The sequence below is a fragment of the Aspergillus ochraceoroseus genome, assembly GCF_002846915.1.
Source record: "Aspergillus ochraceoroseus IBT 24754 chromosome Unknown P175scaffold_12, whole genome shotgun sequence".
NCBI lineage: Eukaryota > Fungi > Ascomycota > Eurotiomycetes > Eurotiales > Aspergillaceae > Aspergillus > Aspergillus ochraceoroseus.
The window spans coordinates 241370-262188 of NW_024468487.1; the positions used below are offsets into that span (position 1 = coordinate 241370).

Sequence of the window (20819 nt, forward strand, 5' to 3'; positions counted from 1 at the left end):
GGTTGAATTAGTTTGGTTTCTATAATTTTTCTTTCTTCTTTCCTTCCCCCGTGCTGACATCTAGAGAGGTGGTGGTGGTGGTGGTGGTGGTGATTCTCTTCTTTCTCCTCTTTCTCCTTCTTCCCTCTGCTGCTCTCTCCTCACCCAGCGTTTATACAGTCTTAAATATAGATTTTTTTTTATTTTCACTTTATTCACAATCCTTTCTCCTCCCATTTTTCTACTGTCAGTTTTTGTTCTTCATCTCTGATTCGGGGGCAGCCCAGCCCGTCCCGCCACAGCTCTTTGTATCCGCTCTCTCCCTCACTCCTTTTCCCTTGACCAGCATCCTTTCGTTCCCCTCTTTGCCTCATCTTTTTCTCCTCTCCTTACCCTCTCCTTCCACCAGCTCTTTATCTTTATTTCTCTCTTTCCACCTTCATTCCCTCATCATATTCTCTTCTATTATTTACTTTTTACCCGATCTATCTATTCTCTGGAACCACTACCCCCATATCATCCACCTATAGCGTTCTTTGCCTACACAGACATATCCACGGTACCGCAGCCTACCGGTCCCCTAAAATTCTACTCAAGGACCAGGTCGCGCTGCAGCTTTCCCAGTTGCTACGAGGTAACTAGGCATCTCCACTTTTTTTGTCTATTTGCAATTTCCTTTTTCTGGCGCCTCTACCCTCGTTTCGCCGCCTTCTCGCCCTTCCGCCCGTGTTCTACGCCGCATAGTGTGTACAGCCTCCTCAATTTTTTTTTTTCTCTTTTCGCCGCCCTCGCATACTACATACCTAATCAGGAGTACTCAGATTGGCGGGACTCGTTGGTGAACGAGCACGACGCGATCGGTACCTCTTGAGTCTTATGATGGCCTGATCAGGGAAGAGGGGCCTAGGATCACTCTTGTATTCATCTATTCATCTCCTCAATCGTTCTATACCCCTCAACCGGGCTCCAGCTGGACTGGCCGTGTTCTGTTCTAAAGTATCTTGACGGTCTGCAGCTGGGATGGGGGGCACAGCTACCGCGGCGTTTTCATCAGATGTTTGGACATCGTCTAGCAGCCTAGAGGCGAGCCAGCAGCAGTGGGAGTTTTCAGTTCCAATTAGGCAAGAGGTACGTGTTTCGAAGGGGTTTCACCCAGCATATTCAAGAACCTCTTTTGTTTTTCTCCCTCGATATCTCCCACCTGATCAAATCGGCTGACCGCTATTGAACAGAGCAACAGACGTCGTCGCTCTAAATCTCGTTCACGCTCATCCCGGGACGCCAAGTCTCGAGATCGTGGCTCCAAAGGCTCCCGCAGCTCCTCGATGTCAAGGCATGCACACGCTCACGAACAGGTGCACTATTCTTCCCGAGGACACCGAGATGCCAGCCTTAACCGCTACGAAAGTGAGACTGGGAGTGGCCGCGACCCAGGAATTACGCCTCATATGAATGGATCCGCCAAGAAAGCAGAAGAAAATGAGGGGATTGGGCTGTACTTGAAAGAAACAGACAACGAGAATTGGATCCACCGGGACAAGTTGGCGAAAATCGAAAGTGAAGAGCTGCATCAAATCTTGCTCCAGCGCCGCCCCGGAACTGGAAGCATCAAGGCTGGACATGGGAGAAGCCGAGATCAACATGGGAGCGTTAGCGGAAGTGTTGTCACCACGCCTCAAACGACCGAACCATTGGAACCTTGGCCAGATCTACAAGAGGAGCAACGCAACCACCCCGATTTCCTTGCCCCTGAGGGCCAACTAAATGGCCACGGTACGGGCGAAGAACGCAGACATTGGGACCTTCGCAGGCCCGAGGAGATTGCAGCAGAAATAGATGGGCCCGCTTCAAATGTCTACCACAATCCCGGTCTGCGAAAAAGCTCCTCTCGGATACCAATTCCCACAATGAGCCCTGCGCCTCTTTCCCCTGAACACCTTGACCGTGAATTGCCCATGCAGCGGACACGGGCGTTAACAGGGGAGGAAGATCCGCTGTCGTTCGGGATGCCGCGTAGAGCTAGTGAACCAATTACAGTAGACTCCGCTTCAACATCCAGTCCGGCTAGCGATAGCCGGCCTGGGAGTCGGGGCGTCCAGACATCTCAAACTACACTATCCAAGAAGACTGCCGCGAAACCTGGCTCAACAAGTAGGAAGGCTTCTGCTCCGCCTACCACCAGAAAGGCCACACCCCGCAACCGCGCGACGTCGAGTAACACTACGCAGCGTCCCACCACCAGGTCAGGTGAAACTCGTCCTCCAACAGCAGTCAACCGTCCGGAAGGAGACCCCCCATGGTTGGCTACTATGTACAAACCAGATCCTCGACTGCCTCCGGATCAGCAAATCCTCCCTACACACGCGCGGAGGATGCAACAAGAGCAATGGGCCAAAGAAGGGAAAACACCCACGACTTATGATCGAGAATTCGCACCACTCGCCATTGCGCCTGACCCAACCCAGGTTAGAGACAAGGCTAAGAAGGAGGAAGAAAAGGAAGAAAATAAAGAAAAGCCGCCAGAATCGCTGAAGATAGAGGGATTGGGCCTAAGCGCCATACCCAAGAGCCCCGAACCAGGAACCCGACCCAGCACTGGAACCGGATACAGTCCGATGCCGAAGGTGCAGGAGACGCCTCCAGTCGGGCTGACTCCGAAATGGAATACCCAAACCGTTGTGACTGCGCAGAGCCCTCCGGATGAAAAAGCAGACAAAGGCTGTGGGTGCTGCATCGTGATGTGATTTCCATCAAAACACCCGCTTGCAAAAGCTATAATTTTTTTTTTTTTTTTTTTTTTTTCAAAAGATACCTTTGAAGTCTTGACGTTCGATTTGTTACAATTTTCTCTCTCCATCTCTCCATCTCTCCATCTTTTTTTTTTCACCTGCTTTTCAGCGTTTAGGGATGGTTGGTGTTTCGCGTTGTTCGACTATCGAGTACTTCTGCCTTTTAGATTTTTTTTTTTTTTTTTAATTTCGTTGTCATTTTTTGCCCTCCTTCGCTTCATCTCTTTAACCCTTTGATAGCTTACAAAAATGACTATGGCAGCTGTGGAATCATCCTCTAAGATTCTCTGCAACTTAACACCGCTCTCCTGCTCGCCCACTAGAATGTTGAAGCGAGATACCCGGATTCCAGCTGGCATTCTGTGCTTGTCTTCTTCACGACTTTCACGATGCGCACTTTCTTTCGATTTCCTAGCTCAATTTGTCTAGATACGTTCTCTGCATCCGGGCTATTGTCCCCTTTGTCTTCTTTCCCTATTTACTCCAACTTCGACATCTATGTGATGTCATGACGGTTCTGAGTGATTATTTAGCTGGCATCTCGTATTCAAGATGCCACTGGCGATCATTGACATCAAGAAATCAATCTAGTTAGTTACTTGGAATTACAAGTTCATTTGTAAGCCTGACAATATCGCACCGGATACGCGGCATTTCAGCAATTTCGACCATAAAGCAAGACAAACCAATATCACCTCTTGTAGAGGCAAATAGATCCAAAAAGAATCTTGCAAATCATGTTCCCAGCTGGAAAAGCAATCCTTAATAATATGCCAGTCACCTGACCCTAAAGCGGCGACATCGGGCGATGGAATTCGGAGATCTTCATCGCTCGTTCCCTTCCATATAAAAGCCCCCCCCTCCTCCTTCTCTTCCCTTACTTCCCCTTCCATTCTCTTTGAAATTGTTCCAGGGATCAATCCCACATTCGTTGCCCACCATAGCTTCCATCTTTCGCCGTCTTTTCGGGTCCTTTGCCCCCACTCCTGTCGATATGTCCGCTGCAAAGGTCAAGGCCCAAACCCTGATTAGTGAGAATGGCGTTGGTGAGTTCCTTCTTCCCCCGATCTCCTATCTGGAGTCGAGAGAGAGAAAGAGAAGGGCGGGGAGGTTGGCGGCAAAAAGAAACAACAAGCTAACGATAGGAATGCACCAACGCATCAATAAAATAAACCAATAGTCGTCTTCTCCAAATCCTACTGCCCCTACTGCAAAGCTAGCAAGGATCTCCTTAAACAACTAGGCGCGAAGTTCGAAGCCCTCGAGTTGGATCAAATGGGTACAGTCCAGTCCAGTCCAGTCCAGTCCAGTCTCGCTCTCAAATCGGAAATCAAGGGAAAAAAAATGAGGAAAGCAAGGAACTAACTAAGATTTTTTAAATCAAACAGACGACGGCAGCGCCATCCAAGACGCTCTCCTCGAACTCACCAACCAGCGCACGGTGCCGAACATCTTCATCGGGCAGAAGCATATCGGTGGGAACTCGGATCTCCAGGGTCGCAGGGCTGAGTTGCCTGCTTTGTTGAAGAATGCTGGTGCTCTCTAATCTGGAGTACGGAGTAGGACTTGGATGTTCTTTTTTTACGTCGGGGGGGGGGTTATGATACAGAGTATACCTACAGTTGTGGATTTCTTGATAGCGATACCATTTAAATGATAGATCTTTTTTTATTTTTTTATGTTTCTGTTCTATTTTGTAGAATTTCGCGACATTCTAATAGGTTCTTGGAAGAAGTTGATGGCATGGCGTCATTGTTTGGTGGGAGGAACTAGTTAATTACCAAAAATGTGTTGTCAGTTATTCAGTCAGACTGACTTGCATTGCGAACTACGTAGTAGAATAGAATTGTGAGGTACTTGGTATTTCTACTACTTATTATTGGCTACTTATGTCCCTAGAATACCTAGGTAAGCACTAGTACACGTGTATGACAAGTGTAGGATAGCAGAGCGCGAGCCATTAAGATTGCATACATACATCATTATACAAGAAATGCTAGAGAGCTCTACAAAAACTCTAAACCAGGGTCCCGACAGGTCGCTCGACAATCGCCATGATTCCATCCACGACGCTCCGGCGGGCTTCCTCACTAGAGACGGGCTTGCCAGCGAGATAATTCATCCACACCAGTCGACTGATTCGCTCATCGGAAACCCGGCCCATGAATCGGAGTGGCTTGGTCGGTTCTGGCTGGAAGAGCGCATCTAGCTCTCCGTGGGCATTCCGGATCAGAAGCAGCGTCTGGCCCTTGGGGACATTCTTGCGCTGACTTCCACCGAACAGGCTCTTGAAATCGTTCAATGAGATGCCGAAAGCCTCGTCTTGGAATTCTCCCGCAGAAACAAGGGATCCCGACTCGCCTGGTTCGGCAGCAGCTTTGGCTTTGGCTTTGGCGGTGGCGGTGGCTTTCTGCGCGCGCGCCGTGATCCCGCGCACAAAGCCGTCGCGCAAGTGCAAAAAGTCCGTGTTCCGCGTGGGCACGATGCGGAAGACAGTTCGCAGCCCGTCCTCCTTGAGGATTGCGTCCCAGGCGGCATCGCCCTTCTCCTCGTCCAGGAGAAGCTCCTTCAGGTGCTGCCGTTCCGTAGATACCAGAGATGTCGCTGATGTCGCTCCGACGGCGTTGGAGATCACGGGCTTCTCGCTTGGGGGATCTACCGCCGTATGCACCAGGCGCCGCTGCAGCTCAGAGATATCAGATGTGGCTACGTACAGGCCCACGACGTACACCTGGATCTTGAGGAAAGAGACAGTCCGGATCCCAAGCCCGAGAAGCTGATACTCCTCCTCCTCCTCCTCCTCCTCCTCCTCCCCAGTGGCAACCTCATCTCCAGATTTGAGCGACCCAGCCTGGTACTTCGGAAGTCGGATCGTAGCCGGGAAATGCGACACCGAACTCGTCCCCGTAGCTACCTGTTCGACGCCATCCTGTCCCTGGATCCGAACGATCGATGGACTGCTCGCGAACCCCTGCGGTCCCTCCATCTTCATCGCATTGTTCTCCTTTCCTCCCTCCTCCTCCTCCTGCTGTTGCTCCTCCAACCCAAACGCATCCAGCTTGATCATGCCATACATAGCCACCGCACACACGGCGATCCCAGCCGCCGACCAACCCATCGACCGGCGGTACTGCGCAACTTCTTGTTCCCGGGAGCGGACATTCCCACTGGAGCGCAATGGATTCGTTCCGCTGGCGTTCTTTACGGCGGAGCGGAGCGGGTTACTCGTGGACAGGTGTCGGGTCGGCGCGGCCGTCCTAGCTGGGCCGAGGTGGTACGGACGGCGGATGCATTGGCCACACGTGCGGAAGGGTATTATAGAACCCTGAAAGGAGAGTGGTGTTTTCATGGCCATTTCTCGAGGATGTGTCGGTAATTCCCTTTCACTGTTCCTTGATGGGTGAGAATTAAAAGATCCGAGAGTGACGACGGCGGGAGATCCCAGGGGGTCACGTGGCTTTCTGGCCTCTTTTCCTCATGGCGTGGTTTAAGAGAATGCGAATTGAAGCAGTACCTACCTGAGGTAAGAGAGAGATATTCCCAGCAATATTGACTGGCTGGTTCAAAGCAAATAATGAGGTACCAATCAATAGGTATGAAATCGTTGGCCCCTGGAGAGAAAGACAAGACGGATTCAAGAGACTGTGGGGGGGGGGGAAATCATCTAAAATGCTACATATTTGATTACAACCCCCTACCTAGGTAGTTTCTGTCGTTCAATTCTCTCCTGCGTCAATTGCTTGCATAGGTAGTACGGGATCGAGGGCGACGTGGTTTGATGTTATTGCATTCATACCTGTGGTGTCCCACAGGGGTATATATGACTACTCCTGCCTATAAGGTCTGAAGAAAGGGGGGGGAGATAGTTATATAATTATATATATGATACCTACTAAATAGTTAGATTATATAATTTCCTACTAGATAGAGGGCTAACTCCAGCAAGCCCCTGATAACCTGCTGGAGGTGTAAATAGGAATAAGGTTATTTTGAAGGCCCATATCATATATGTATATAGGAAGTGAACTAAGGAAGCTATCAGATTCCCTGCATATCTCTATCTGTCTGTTGCTCAGCGCTTATCTATGATCTTCTTTAATACAGATTAGGTATTCACAAAGACCAACCCTCCTGAAGTCTCCGGCGATATTCAGCAATCATCTCCGCGGTAATATGGCTCCCTCCGCAAACGACCACCACCACCCGACTTGCTTCGGTCAGGTCTGGAACCGACTGTCGCAATCTCTCTGAAGTCGCAACATCAACACTAATCCCACAAGCCAGTTCGACCTGCAATCGCATCTCGTCTGCGAGTCGAATCACCCCGCGCGCGGCCTCTGCATCAGACCCAACAACACTTACAACGTCCACCCCGGATGGCGGGGACTGCGCATTCATCAGAGTCTTGGGAGCTACCTGTCGAGCCCCCAGCGATGTCGCGAGCGAAGTGATCGCAGGAATGGCTTGGAGGGTGCCCGTTCGAAGGGAGTGGTCTAGGGAATTTGTCCCCTCTGTTTCAACAGCCAGGACATGCACCTTTCTATCCTCTGCTCTATGCTGGAGTGTCGAAGAAGCCCTGTGGGCTTGAAGATATTCATCCAACCCCTCGACAACGCCATTGAAAAGGCCGCCGCCGCCAACACTGCAAATCACCACATCGGCCGGAAAGACGCCACTTGCTCTCGCGCTCGCCGGGCCGGAGAGCGGGGGCAATTGCCGCGCAATCTCCGAGATCATCGTCCCCGCGCCCGTCCAGATATCCGGGTGGTCGAATGGCGGAACGTAGATATTCATCTGCATCTTCTCCGGTCCGGGATTCTCAGGCTGAGCATCAATGAACTTCTCCCGGAGATAAGCATCGGCTTCGTACCAACTCTCCCCGTGTTGAATCACGGCCGTAGCTCCCGCATCCTGTAGCTTTTGCACCATAAGCGGCTTGGTGGATGTTGGCACAACCACTGTACAGGGAGATCCGAGATCCCGAGCGGCAATCACGGCTGCAAGGCCAGCGTTTCCGCCAGACGAGCTGAAGAAATGCAATTCCTTGCTCGTGTTTTCGGGGTCTAGAAGGGCTGTACGGATGAGGTTACCGATTCCTCTGTTATTGTTCTCTGAAGATTAGATAAACGCTGTTCCGGTGGAAATGACGTTTTGGGTCCGGGTATACCTTGATTTAAATGAGCCAGAAGGTTGGAGGAGTTCCAGTTTGAGGAAAACTTTGCTAGAGCAAGGATAGACATGTTATTGGGGAGCGTGCGAGACTCGGATAAGAAAGTGTGGTTGCTAACCATCCCGCTGCTTTGGAGAGCGCAGCGGACTCGATCAGGGGTGTTTCGATCCAGGGCTTTTCCTCTGGATGTGCCATCTTGTAGAGAATATGTGTGTCAAGAAATTGCTGGGATAAGTGAGTGTTGGATTTTAGTCCCATAGATGGTACATATATAGATAGTAAGACCTCGGAACTGTATGGAAGTGACGATGTCACATTAGGCAAACTTTTTGCCCACGGCTGTAAAAAGTCGATGTCGCTAAAAGGGCGCGTCCCACCTTTTCATAATCGGGTTTCATGGCAACCCCGCCATGTTCGACCACCCACCCAAAATATATATATATATATATTCGTAACCAGAAGGCATTCAAATCAGGTAAATAGGGTCTCAGTCGATATCTCGGGAAGTCTTATAGACTGAAGCTGGGTTGTTGGTTGACAGACATGGTTCTTAAAAAGATATCTACAAGGGAACCCGAATCATCCCCGATCCTTAACTATGAATTCATCTACATATAATTACCCCAAGACCCCAAGCGCCGCTGGCAAGTGCCCCCGTGCAGAGTGCTCCGGGCCAGCTACACGGGGATACTCAGCGCTAAACAATGTAGTTATTCTACGGTACGACTGTGATTTACCAAGGAAGCAGAGTGAATTTTGATCAGGAATCAATTTCCTATGTAGAATCAACTACATAACTAAGTCTAATCCCATTTCTTTCATTCGTAAAGGCTTTTCGATTTCATAACGGCATGGAAAAAAACTAGCGATCCGCTTATTTCTTACCGGCCTTCTGGGCAGCCTTGGTGACCTTACCGGCACCAGCGGCGGACTTGTCGACACCCTTGATGACACCGACAGCGACGGTCTGGCGCATGTCACGGACGGCGAAACGACCGAGAGGGGGGTACTCAGTGAAGGTCTCAACGCACATGGGCTTGGAAGGAATCATCTTGACGATGGCAGCATCACCAGACTTGATGAACTTGGGGTTGGACTCGACGGACTTTCCGGTACGGCGGTCAATCTTCTCCTGGAGCTCAGCGAACTTGCAAGCAATGTGAGCAGTGTGGCAATCGAGGACGGGAGCGTAACCAGCGCCGACCTGGCCGGGGTGGTTGATGACGATGACCTGGGCGGTGAAAGAGGCAGCGCCAGCAGGGGGATCGTTCTTGGAGTCACCGGCAACGTTTCCACGGCGGACTTCCTTCACGGAAACGTTCTTGACGTTGAAACCAACGTTGTCACCGGGGAGACCCTCCTTGAGCTGCTGGTGGTGCATTTCGACGGACTTGACTTCAGTGGTGACGTTGGCGGGGGCGAAGGTGACGACCATGCCGGGGGTGATAACACCAGTCTCGACACGGCCGACCGGAACAGTTCCAATACCGGAGATCTTGTAGACATCCTGGAGGGGAAGACGGAGGGGCTTGTTGGCGGGGCGGACGGGGGGCTCGATGGCATCGATGGCCTCGAGGAGGGTCTTACCAGTGACCTTGCCGGCCTTGGTCTCCTTCTCCCAACCCTTGTACCAGGGGCAGGCGGGGGAGGGCTCGAGCATGTTGTCACCGTTGAAACCGGAGATGGGGACGAAGGGAACGGTCTTGGGGTTGTATCCGACCTTCTTGATGAAGTTGGAGGTCTCCTTGACGATTTCGTTGTAACGATCCTCAGACCACTTGCAGGTGTCCATCTTGTTGAGAGCAACAATGAGCTGACGGACACCGAGGGTGAAAGCGAGCAGAGCGTGCTCACGGGTCTGGCCATCCTTGGAGATACCAGCCTCGAATTCACCAGTACCGGAGGCAATGATGAGGATAGCGCAATCGGCCTGGGAAGTACCAGTGATCATGTTCTTGATGAAATCACGGTGACCGGGGGCATCTGTGGATTCGATGTTAGCGGGACAAAAGCCATCAACAACAGACACAAAGGAAGAGTCAACATACCAATGACGGTGACCTCGAACTTAGGAGTCTGGAACTTCCAGAGAGCGATATCGATGGTGATACCACGCTCACGCTCGGACTTGAGCTTGTCAAGAACCCAAGCATACTTGAAGGAACCCTTTCCGAGTTCGGCGGCTTCCTTCTCGAACTTCTCAATGGTACGCTGGTCGATACCACCGCACTTGTAGATCAAGTGACCTGTAGAAGCGTGTAAGCGTTTGTTGCTGGTGGATGGAGGGAGGGGTCTAGTAGTAGAAGGGCCGGCTTACCAGTAGTGGTGGACTTGCCGGAATCGACGTGGCCGATAACGACGATGTTGACGTGAGTTCTCTCGTCCTTACTGTGGAACAGATTACCGTCAGCCAGGTGTTCACAACGATGGCAATGCAACGGCCAACTGAGAGAGCCAGGCAGGCCATCAAGGGAAAGATTGCTTCTTCTCGAGATAAACTTACCCCATTGTGACGGATGTGAAGTGTGATTTTTGAAGAAGAAAAAAAAAAGAGGGTGCTCAGGTACTACGGCTAGATATGCGTAGAGGTGCTGAACACAGAAGAGTTAGCAAGAGAGGGATGAAGAAGAGACGAGAAAGGATGGAGCGGAAGGAAAGGAAGGGAGGGGGGAAGAAATACGTACTGAAGCGGACGAGAAGGGAAGAGAAAGGGAAAAATCTGTGGGAGGGGGAGGAGGGGAAATCCTTATATGGAGGGGCAAGCGAGAAGACGACTAAGCGGGCGGGCTCAAACCCTTGGCTGGACCGTGTGTTCATTGGACATGGAGGGGTAACAAGCCCCCACTATTTCCGGCGCAAAAAAAAAAAATTCTTCATCTCTTCTGGGCGCTTTTTCTTTTACTGTTGGGTATTGGGTATCTGCCCGTCTCTTGTTGTTTCGGAGAGCACAATCCGTCTCCACTGCTACCAGCGAAAAGGTTTTTTTTTTTTTATTATTATTTTGTTTTTTTCCCTACTATTCAACAGTGTCGATAGTCTTCGTAGTGGATTTTGGACTGAAATCCTGGGCATCAACGCATCTCGTGGTGGGATGTCTGGTTGTATCAGTCTCAGGCAGTCCAACTCTCTATATCATAACCCCGCGGCTATTACAGCTCCCTGCCTTACCATTTGCTCGTTAACCACCAAGTTTTGGAACGGCCAAGTGGCGCTGTTCGATCCACAATAAGAATTGAGTTGCAAGGTCTACGTATTCAGTAACAGGGAAAAATAACACTATTGTCAATTAGAAACACCCAACAACATTGAAAATGAAAAAATAGGAGTAAAAATTTTTCTTCTTTTTGCCCCCCTCCTTTGTTGCCTAAGGAACCCAACACTAAGTGGGATGATTTGAGTCACTGCCCCTCATCTCTCCTACCAGCCTCTTTCTTTTTTGTCCTTTTTTTCTGTCTCCCGTGTATCATCCGTTTGCAGACACAGGGAAAAAATTTATACGAAAGTCATAAGGGAGGGAGGCTTGATTCAAAAATAAAAACTTTAAAATCTAGTATAATGCCCACCGAAAACCAAAGAGAAGAGGGGAAAAAAAAAAAAAAAAAAAACTCTTGTTTGGTAGAGACGCCCCAGTCTACCATGGTAATCAGCTATCCAACCACGATGATTTTCATCCGCTAAGAACAAAAAAATTTCACGCCTGATCAAGTCAAGCATAGCTTCCTAGAGCTGTGGTTTACGCGACGGGAATTTAACCATAATTCTTTGCCATTAATTATTGAGGGGTATCAGGAAGCTGTCTTGTACAGTAGTCGCATGCAGGTAACTCCAGAAAGGACCTCGGATTATCGGATCACATCATGTCAAGAATCAATAAAAGATATCAAACCCAATAAAAAACACCATTTCTTCCAATTATTCGCCTGCTTCTTGACCATTGAAATATATAGAAAAAAACTCGTAACCCATAACAAGCTAATTCTGAACGTATCAGTTTTCTCTCCAACGAGCACCACACGAAGTACACTAAATACTCTCGAGTCAGTTCATCAAGTACAACCAGCATATGCAAGGTATCCGTCCATGCCAACACCCACCTTCAAGAATGTAGTCATCGGTTCATCTGCACTTCGAATCTGCAGCTGGAAAAAGTATGCACGGTCGCCATTGCAGCCTTCTGCGGGGCATTGAGCTGGAAAAGCACCTAATTAGCCTTTCTGTTCTTTTTTCCCATTCTCGAACGGAACCCCCGTGAAACTTACTGGCCACGCTGTCTGCATTTGCGAACTCGTTCTTGCCTCCAAAGACGTCTTCCACTTCCTTTTGTTTCATGGGGGTCTTCTCAAACCAGGATTGTTCCAGGACGTATTGATATGGGCAGGCACGGCACTCGAATCGGTTGACTCCCATGGGGTATTTTGGCGTGGCATCCGCGCGGGATATCGTCAACGCATTGCTACAATTAGGGCAGACTAGAAGAGATCGAAACGCGTCAGTCAAGGTGAGTTCGTAGATCCAATTCAGCTGAGGGCGGGGTACGGGTACGAACAGGTCAGCGGCATTTTGTTTGAAGCTTTCGGTCCCAATCAATCCGGCCAGAGCTGTAGAGGGAATGTAGTTGATAAATGCGTCGGCAACGTCCCGCAGTAATGTCGCATGCAAACACTAAATGACAAGCTCTTATCAACTCGCGAGCTGGTGATGTACTTGGCGGAGAGAAAATTATATCATTCACACCGCCTTTCCCGAACCGGATGCTGGTCCTGGCGATGATGCCTCAGGCCCAGTCCGTTGATGCCGATTGGACGCGGGGGCAGGAAACGGCAGAACGGCATAATAGATAATCCGCCAGGCTGGTCCGCCGCGGGAGACGATGCAGGCAGGTCGGCGGCATGCTCGGCGGGGAAATCCAAACAATAAGGAACTCCTGCATATCTGGTCTGGTATTATTACGATCCCTATCTCTGTACGTATATCATTCTCTATGGCTGGATGACTTCAGCATCATCTCTCTAGCTCCCTAAACAGCCTCTCTCGTTTTATTGACCTTTGTTTCCGTTACTTACTGTTTCCTCCAGCTCCGTGGTTTCTCCTATCAACAAAAGTCGATCTCACTTCGCGGCTAACTCGACCACCCGGTGGTGTCATTACATTCTTATCTCATCCACATAAAGTACTCATTTATAGCGGTTGCAGGGCAGCTGCATTGTTCTCTCTCTCTCTCTCTCTCTCTCTTTCTTTCTCCTTAGCATCGCGTCCAAACGAATACATTCTCCACCAGGCAGCAATGGCAGACGAGGTAAGCTCAACAACCCGCATTGAATTCATCACGACCTCCATCTACTCACCAAATAGGGTGCATCTCCTCGCGAGATAGTTGTGGAAGCCTGCCGTCGCGACCAGCCTCACCTAATAGAACAAGTTCTCGAGGGACTCGAAGACAAGTCAAATGAAGAGGTCGCCGAGTTCTTCAACGGCGTGACAGACTCCATGGGCAACCATGCCCTTCATATCTGTGCTTCATACGGAAGCTGTACGTCCCCCTTATATATATAATATAACCTTCTCTTTTCCCTAAACCCTTTCTTTTTCTGTCGTGTGTGTACGAAAAGGGACGTAAAAGAGAATAAAAAAAACTAACGAATCAACTCAAGATGACACAATGGACTCCCTCTTCGACATCCAATTCTTTGAATGCGACCCCCTCACCCGTCTCGACAAGGACACCCCCCTCCACGTCGCCGTCCGCTACGCCAACGAAAAAGATGCCGAACTCGGTCTGGAAATGATCAAGATGATGTGCGACGCTGGCTGTGACCCGCGGGTCCGCAACAAGCACGGCCAAAAGCCCGCGCAGCTGGTCTACAATAACCAGGCGATCAAGCAGGCTCTGCAGCAGGCCGAGTATGTTCTTGCAGAAGGGCTGAGGAATGATCATGTTGGCAATGGCTCGGAGCATGATAGTGCGAGTGATAGTGAGTAGGTGAGGTGCTTTTGTGCTTGCGCTTGTGTCTATGTGTTGTAGACTGAATTGGCGGCACTGTTACCTTCATATTCTGTTCTATAGATATACGATTGATGATGATACATATTTTTATTTTTATTCTATTTTTATTCTATTTCTATTCCTATTTCTATTTCCTATTTCTATTTCCTTGGTCTTTTTAGTCGCCTTTCTTGCTTGCTTCAAAAGCGAGACACTGTGTTTTGTGATGAGATAGACTGTTTTGAAGCTTATAAAGAGTAGATTTGCGCTACAAGATGAGTTGCATATATATCGTAGGTATTTTGAACTTGGGTTGAGTGGTTCGAATACCTGTGACTAATCTTTGTGATTAACTAGTTAGTTAGTTAGTTAGTTAGATACTTATATATATACAACTACCGCAGACATGCAACTCAGCGAGCGAGAAAGAAATTAAATATGTATAAAATTAGGTATCGAGAAAACCAAAGTCGCTAAATAGCCATACGTTAATAATCACTATCCTCCTCCTCCTCCTCCTCAGACGCCGAACGACGTTGCATCTGTTGCGTCTGTCTGGCTTCTTGCTCCGCCGCTTCATCTGCACCCTGCGTCTGTGCTTCGCCCGATTTTCGAAACCCGAGGCTTCTCGCCAAGCGAAACTCAAACTCTTCCATCTGTTCTCTCTCGGCAGCAGTCGTATCGTTGTCCTCGACCATCGCCTGTTTCCCGTAGACCTCGCGCACAAGCCCAGCCACACCCCGCGCACCAACTTCAACTTTCCCCCGCGGCCCAACCATATATTCAATAATCTCGTCGCCTCCGTCCATCTCCCGATTCCGTATCAAGTACCCCTCCTTGCAAAGCCGCTGCAAGAGCCGATCTGTCCGATCAACCGGGGTATATGTATCCGCGTTCGCACGCCTGAGGTACCGATCAAGCTTTTGCTCCTGCAAGGTACCCCCGTTAAGTAAAATCACTGCAATGATAAAGGTATATAGCCCCGTGTAGGAACTCTCGAGGGGCGCCTTCGTCGGCTGGAGAATCTCCAGTCTCCGATAAGCAGAAGGCAAGGTACTCGTGAGAATCCACGATTTATTCGTCGACGATGGTTTGTCGACCTTTTGAGCCGCTAATCCAGAGTCCCAAAAAATCAGCCCATGTAATCGACCAAGCCGTTTTTTTTTTTCCCAAACAAAAAAAAAAAAAGAAAAAAAAAGAAAAGGTACATACCCCTCCTTTGCTGAATCGTCACCTTCTCCTTCCCCGGTAACTCGGTCAACTGCATCCCGAAATTCGACTCGAGAACTCGCTGCGCAGCCTCAAACACCATCTTGAATTGTCGCGACCCCTGCTCGCCCAACACTTTATTGCTGATATCGACTCGCCGGATCGGTTGGCGCGAGTACTCGCTTGAAAGCGCTAGTCGCACCAGTTTCTTGACCATAACGTCTGTGCTACTTGGGCCGTTGGTGCCTGGCTCCTCTGCACTTTCGTCGTCCTCAGATGAGGAACCTGCCTCTGCGCGGATTCGGCGCTGGCGATGGCCGCTGCCATTTTGTCGGGTGCTTGCTTGGGGCTGGGGGTTTGAAGAGGAATCATCGGCTTCTTCTTCGCGGTCGCTGGAGGATTCGTATTGTGGTTCCTAGATGGATTTTCTTTACTTTAGACTTGTCGGGGGGAATGGACAGGGGAAAACGAACTGCTCGTCGTTTACGAATGAGAGCCATTCTGTTCCTGTATTGGGAGTGGTAATATGGAGGGTTTATAGTTAGGAATTTGGCTGATATTCTGGCGTATGGAGAAAGGCTCTTGGACTGGACGCGCTTGACGCGATGACGGGATTAGCTTAATGTGGGCCTGACCTGATTTTCCCCGATCGGGCAATCACATGTTACAGGGCTGACAAGGATCACATGTCAGCCATACAATAAGTATCAGACAATCTCTTCGAATATTTTTCAGCCAGCGCAAAAAAAAAAAAAAAAAAAAAAAAAAAAAGGGTGGCGAGATATAAAGAAGAATGACTAGGAGTTGAGTAGTAGCCCGTTATGATGAAACTTGTCGAGCAAAGAAGTAACGAAGAAAGTGGAAGAATAAGTAAAACACTGGTGTATATCCAAATGCAGCCTGAAAGAAAAGAATAAGAGAGGAGACTAAGCAGCCCCAAATTAAACTAAGAAGAAAGGCAAGACAAAGGCGACCGAATTAATTGTCTAAAAACCTGCAAACCCCGGATCAACCATGGAATCAATACACGACAGCCTTTTATTGCTCCGTTTTGTCGTTCACCATATCCTTGACTTGTACCTTCTTCCTCTGTAGTAGACAGCTGAGATAGGCGAGCGACTCTTGGGAAAGGACAAGACCAGTGGTGACGAAAGCCTTGCCAGTTGCGACGTATCCGTCACCTCCACACTTCTTGTACTCTGAGCCGTAGGTTTCAAAGACATGGCTTTTCACATCCCCGGCGAATCGCACTGGCGAATAGGCGGTATCATAGATCGTAGTCTTGAGCTTCCCCGTATCCTCCTTGATAAAGGGAAAGGTTTCGTCCACCTTGCTCAACCCTTGCTCACCAAGAGAGTCTGCACGGGCAATATACGGCGCAATGTAACCATAGGGCTTCGAGAAGTATGGGAGGTAGGGTTTGGCGTAGCCATAGCCTTGGTCAGCAAACTCTAGAGACTTTGCACCATACTTGTTGGTTTTGAAGACGGTGATGGAGTCGGACACGATAGGATAGGATGTAAGGTGCTACACAGCCTACGCATCAGTATACGTCATATAGTCCACAAGCATCAGACAAAGAAAACAAGAAAGTGCTTACCTCCAGGAAGTGGAACTGAACGTTTTCACCGTTGACAGAAGTTTCTCCCATTGTTTCGGTCTCTAGATGAGGCATAGGTTTTACTCTGGCAAGGTCATAAGCACCACGTTAGTATACACCGAGAAATGGATCATGTGCGCAAACAAGGATGAAAATACCTTGAGGAGGTATAATAGGCAAAGTGCAGATCTCTGTACAGTCAAAAAGTGGGAGAAATATCAAGCCTTGAGAACAAGGGATAGGAGAATAGAAGGTCGAGGTGGTGGGAGGGAAAGACTGGTACTATAGGCGGTTATGAGAGGAAGAGCGATGGACGGTTCCGGAGGCAGGCAGGTCGAACCGTAGATGTAGATAAAAGCCAAAAAATTCGGTCAGATAAATAAGAGGTGTGTCTGATCACTCAAATACTACTAATATATATATATATATATTTTTAAAAAAAAGAACAGAAAAAGAACTTTGTATCTTACGAGGATTAAGTATAATAATGTGCTTTTTTTTTCTGTCTGATAGAACCAGCTGATGCATGTGATTGCGGGCCCATCTTGAGACACACTGCTTGCTCCTCGCACCCGTTACTTAGCATTCTGCAAGCACGTTTTCCACTCACACCCGGTCCTCCTTTCTCATCATGATCATACTCATCCGCATATAATCCAACCAGTCTAAACCAAAGAAAAAGTTCGCGACGTCAATTCTCGTTACGTTAACCCTTCCAGTATCATGCATCTAAGTTGGCCAGTGGACATCATCATGAGCGGGGGAAATGAACGCTCAGCGTTTGCTATCAAGACGTACATAGTAGGGTGCTTTGCGCCATACTGTCGAGGAGTGGGACCGGCATCATATGGAAACGAGATAAGAGTGGGATGGCCTCGTCAGCGACAATGACGAACATAGCGTTATCGGCGTGGCAAGAGAGAGTTTGGATAGGAAATCATAAACAGGCTGAAGACGGACTCTAGCGACCACATCTGTGACAGTCGAGACGGCCACCTTGGCTGGTCAATGGTACTGAGGCTAGGCCACCTTCGTGACAGTCTTCCCACCACTAAATGTACGGTCCAGCATGTGATAGTGGGTCTTCTGTCCCTCAAGCCGCTGCTGCTCCGAGATTCATCATATATCGGACAGGCTCACGGGTACCTGTCGCTAACTCTTGAATATAGTCTTGCGTGGGCATTTATGGGTAATATGCTGCGAATTCACATATGTCTCCAGATATAAGGGGGGTTTTGCCTTAGCCAGTCCTTGGTTACTTTTCGGAAGGAACGACATAGCTGCCTTATCACTTGGCGGCTGGCTCTGTGATTCCAGGTAATCTTCTAGCCCTAAGCTGTGACCTTTTCAATTCTTTCACCATTTGTCGAGTTGGGTAACTCCTCAGTTGATCCCTCTGCTACAAGAGAAGCATCGTTGCGCCTGGGCCCCTTCCGTGTTGGAGATCCATCGGTATGAAACGCCACTCTTATGTGCATGCATCTCTGCTATCGTCGTTTAACCACTATCCACCCGTCGACCTAAGCGCTCTTTAAACAGCCAACTATAGCCTGTCATACGCTCACCTTGAGGTTCTTACCGACATTGATGGGATTTTCTAGCGTTGAGGCGATATTTGCACATCACCCACGTCGTACTTTTGTCGACCATATACTTTCCGACCGGATCGAGGTCAGCCTACGGGAAATCCAACAAAAGTTACAGTATCCGTTGTGTAGTACTCCGTAAATAGAAAGACGATTCTCGCCCACATAGTCTTACATCATACACTTGAGGATGAACAACTCCGCGGATGGAGGCGCAAGATAGAATTCGGCCTACCCCAAAAAACACCATGGGCAGAAAAAAAAAGGACGTGAGGTCAGCCTCTCTGGCACCATCAAGCATACAGAAGCATACAGTATCCAATGGGATAACAGAAATAAGAGAAGATTGATAACCAAGTTATCTTCCAGTCTTTCTTGGCTATACCGCAGAACAGTATACCTAGTAGATCAATATCACTCTCAATACCGAGGAGTCATGGATACGCTGGGCGCAGTATAGTTAATGCAGCAAACACATAATGAATGAGGTTCCTCGCGAGGGGCTAGTTTTTATTTGCTATGGATTTCGTACGTGAGCCCATTCTAGACAATCATTAAGGAGCCATGTAAATCTGTCGGGAATTGGCAACACCACCTTGGCAGACATGTGCGGGTTCCATTTCCATGGCGCCCCCGGCTGGTCTGCGGTAGGGATTTCAAGGGGATTGATTATCTACAACAGCCTTCTACGTACTCCATTTAGCCACTCGATTCTAACCTTATCCCCGTCAATTGGTTAGCACGGAAGATGGCTCCCCTAAAGAGAATCTTATGCGGAGAGGGGAAGTCCGGGAGCCGGGGGGGGGGGGGGGGGGAAAGGGACCTCTAAGAAGTACAATACGCCCTGGCCCAAATCGTGGTACGAGGACTCCGTAGTTTGAGATTGCGTAGTCTGGGGGGTTTCCTGGTAATGTGGATAATTAAATGTCGGCTTCTCCCCGTGGCTCTGCGTGAGAAATAAGCAGGTATCGGGATGGTGGCGGTGATGGTGATTGGTTGGTGATATGTGTGTGGTGAAATCTAGACCACGTCCGATAGACACCAGGGCTATCCAGCAGAAGTCGATTCTGAAGGTACGGAAAGAAACCTGTGGTGGTTAAATGGAAAAAAAGACTGAGATAGAGTAGAACGGTTTTGGTGCGCAGGTTTTAAGAGAGAAAAAAAAAGAAATTGTTCATATTTTCCATTTCATTTCGAGACGGACGCCGGGTCTGAGTGGCATCCTTCATATAAAAAATGATCAAGTCCTCGACTTGTACATCGATACATTCCCAATTCTCCTTCCAGCTATGGTATATTTCCTGTGAATGCCATGCTCATGAACCGAACGTACTCGATGTTTTTTTTTTCCCGTTGCCTCATCTAAGAACCTTGCGCGCTCAAACGACATAACGCCCCAGAATTACCCCGTTTAGAAACCTGCTCATTATCAGCACGGAATTCAATAGAGCAAAAAATATAAAATAAAATAAAAAAGGGAGGTAAAACATACGTAGAGGAGTGAAGAACCATCTGTTCTTGCCGCTGGTGTATCGGTCCTCAAGAGCCTTCTTGACGGTCTTCTTGGCGTCCTCGCGCTGGGAAACCTCCTTGAAGGTGTCGTTGGAGACAACACCCTTGAGACCCTCAAGCTCGAGAGTGTAACGGGTGGGCATCAAGTGGTTGTAGTTGACGACCTTGATGAAAGGCTTGATGCGGCTGCGCTTCTCAACGGTCTTCTTGCCCATGCGGCGGGTAACCTTCAGAGGGTAGCGCTCGATACCGGCGACGATGGCATAGGAGAAGGGATGAGCCTTGGAGCCGGTGTCGTTAGGCTGGACAATGACGACCTGTGATATCGCAAAAAAAAGACCCTCGTCAGCACATCCTGCAAACTCAATCCGTCCCAGCTCAGCTGCAATTTTCCCCCCGAATTTCAATTTTCGTCAAATGGCGTAGCCCTCGCATCGATTTCAACTTCTCGATCTCGATCCTCCTGCGCATCCACCTGAAATCTTCGTTCCCTCCTCGCAAAAACATGAAGCAAAAGTCTTGTCGTACCTTCTTACCGGCGTAACGGCCACGGGTGATGATGGCCACACGGCCCACTTTCATGACTATCGCAACATTCCTGTTAGCTGGGAACGAAAAGAAAAAGAATATCGAAAGAATAGCATCAATCACTCACACTTCATTGTGAAAGTCCCGGTGAGCGGCAGCAAGGTCGATGGGGTTGTTGTCGTTGTGCTTCGGTCGAGGAAGTGAGGTTCTCCGCGCTCGACGTTCTTTTTTTCGCTTGGGAAGTGCACGGAAGAGGGTTCAGGGCACGACGATTTGTGTGCCGAGATACTATTGGCCGACTTACCGACATAAGGAGACTAGTCTGGATCTGGTGAATTTCTCCAAGGAGACTAGCGTCATCATGTGTCGGAGCCTCGGAAAAACTCCACCATCCGGCAAGGATACTTCGATTGTTTACTTGACAACCAAAAGCGTCGCGCGTTGCTATGAAGGGAGCTTTGAT

At 49.1% G+C, this 20819-nt stretch overlaps 9 protein-coding genes across 9 annotated transcripts; 3 read left to right on the top strand and 6 right to left on the bottom strand.

Moving 5' to 3' along the window:
• Positions 1-999: 999 nt before the first annotated feature.
• On the top strand, positions 1000-2723 carry P175DRAFT_0446851 (uncharacterized protein; the record flags this gene model as incomplete). Its single annotated transcript, XM_040894367.1, has 2 exons — positions 1000-1107; positions 1212-2723. 2 exons carry the CDS (start codon positions 1000-1002, stop codon positions 2721-2723), a joined length of 1620 nt encoding a protein of 539 aa, XP_040748472.1.
• A 1039-nt stretch (positions 2724-3762) lies between these two features.
• Positions 3763-4314, top strand: P175DRAFT_0446932 (glutaredoxin; the record flags this gene model as incomplete). The annotated part of the gene is made up of 3 exons (XM_040894373.1): positions 3763-3814; positions 3949-4047; positions 4157-4314. 3 exons carry the CDS (start codon positions 3763-3765, stop codon positions 4312-4314), a joined length of 309 nt encoding a protein of 102 aa, XP_040748473.1.
• Positions 4315-4613: 299 nt separating this feature from the next.
• P175DRAFT_0505231 (chalcone isomerase domain-containing protein) lies at positions 4614-6163 on the bottom strand. Its single transcript, XM_040898043.1, has one exon. It carries the CDS (start codon positions 6121-6123, stop codon positions 4786-4788), a length of 1338 nt encoding a protein of 445 aa, XP_040748474.1. The 5' UTR covers positions 6124-6163; the 3' UTR covers positions 4614-4785.
• A 718-nt stretch (positions 6164-6881) lies between these two features.
• P175DRAFT_0446778 (putative L-serine dehydratase) lies at positions 6882-8133 on the bottom strand (the record flags this gene model as incomplete). Its single annotated transcript, XM_040894361.1, has 3 exons — positions 6882-7866; positions 7936-7989; positions 8057-8133. 3 exons carry the CDS (start codon positions 8131-8133, stop codon positions 6882-6884), a joined length of 1116 nt encoding a protein of 371 aa, XP_040748475.1.
• A 596-nt stretch (positions 8134-8729) lies between these two features.
• P175DRAFT_0526888 (elongation factor 1-alpha) lies at positions 8730-10595 on the bottom strand. The gene is made up of 4 exons (XM_040899488.1): positions 10442-10595; positions 10256-10326; positions 9987-10184; positions 8730-9921 (listed from the first exon to the last, which is right to left on the bottom strand). Exons 1-4 carry the CDS (start codon positions 10444-10446, stop codon positions 8813-8815), a joined length of 1383 nt encoding a protein of 460 aa, XP_040748476.1. The 5' UTR covers positions 10447-10595; the 3' UTR covers positions 8730-8812.
• Positions 10596-11701: 1106 nt separating this feature from the next.
• Positions 11702-12630, bottom strand: P175DRAFT_0505234 (DNA-directed RNA polymerase III core subunit RPC11). Its single transcript, XM_040898044.1, has 4 exons — positions 12485-12630; positions 12198-12407; positions 12033-12127; positions 11702-11961 (listed from the first exon to the last, which is right to left on the bottom strand). Exons 1-4 carry the CDS (start codon positions 12495-12497, stop codon positions 11926-11928), a joined length of 354 nt encoding a protein of 117 aa, XP_040748477.1. The 5' UTR covers positions 12498-12630; the 3' UTR covers positions 11702-11925.
• A 222-nt stretch (positions 12631-12852) lies between these two features.
• On the top strand, positions 12853-14276 carry P175DRAFT_0561139 (ankyrin repeat-containing protein ANK1). Its single transcript, XM_040901026.1, has 4 exons — positions 12853-12901; positions 13014-13234; positions 13291-13468; positions 13590-14276. Exons 2-4 carry the CDS (start codon positions 13223-13225, stop codon positions 13916-13918), a joined length of 519 nt encoding a protein of 172 aa, XP_040748478.1. The 5' UTR covers positions 12853-12901; positions 13014-13222; the 3' UTR covers positions 13919-14276.
• Positions 14277-14338: 62 nt separating this feature from the next.
• On the bottom strand, positions 14339-17187 carry P175DRAFT_0519458 (uncharacterized protein). The gene is made up of 5 exons (XM_040899105.1): positions 16889-17187; positions 16731-16815; positions 16193-16657; positions 15134-15545; positions 14339-15032 (listed from the first exon to the last, which is right to left on the bottom strand). Exons 2-5 carry the CDS (start codon positions 16803-16805, stop codon positions 14410-14412), a joined length of 1575 nt encoding a protein of 524 aa, XP_040748479.1. The 5' UTR covers positions 16806-16815; positions 16889-17187; the 3' UTR covers positions 14339-14409.
• Positions 17188-19414: 2227 nt separating this feature from the next.
• Positions 19415-20490, bottom strand: P175DRAFT_0505237 (60S ribosomal protein eL27; the record flags this gene model as incomplete). The annotated part of the gene is made up of 4 exons (XM_040898045.1): positions 19415-19735; positions 19809-20145; positions 20357-20412; positions 20484-20490. The coding sequence occupies 4 exons, from the start codon at positions 20488-20490 to the stop codon at positions 19728-19730; spliced, it is 408 nt and encodes a 135-aa protein (XP_040748480.1). The 3' UTR covers positions 19415-19727.
• Between the last annotated feature and the right edge of the window lie 329 nt (positions 20491-20819).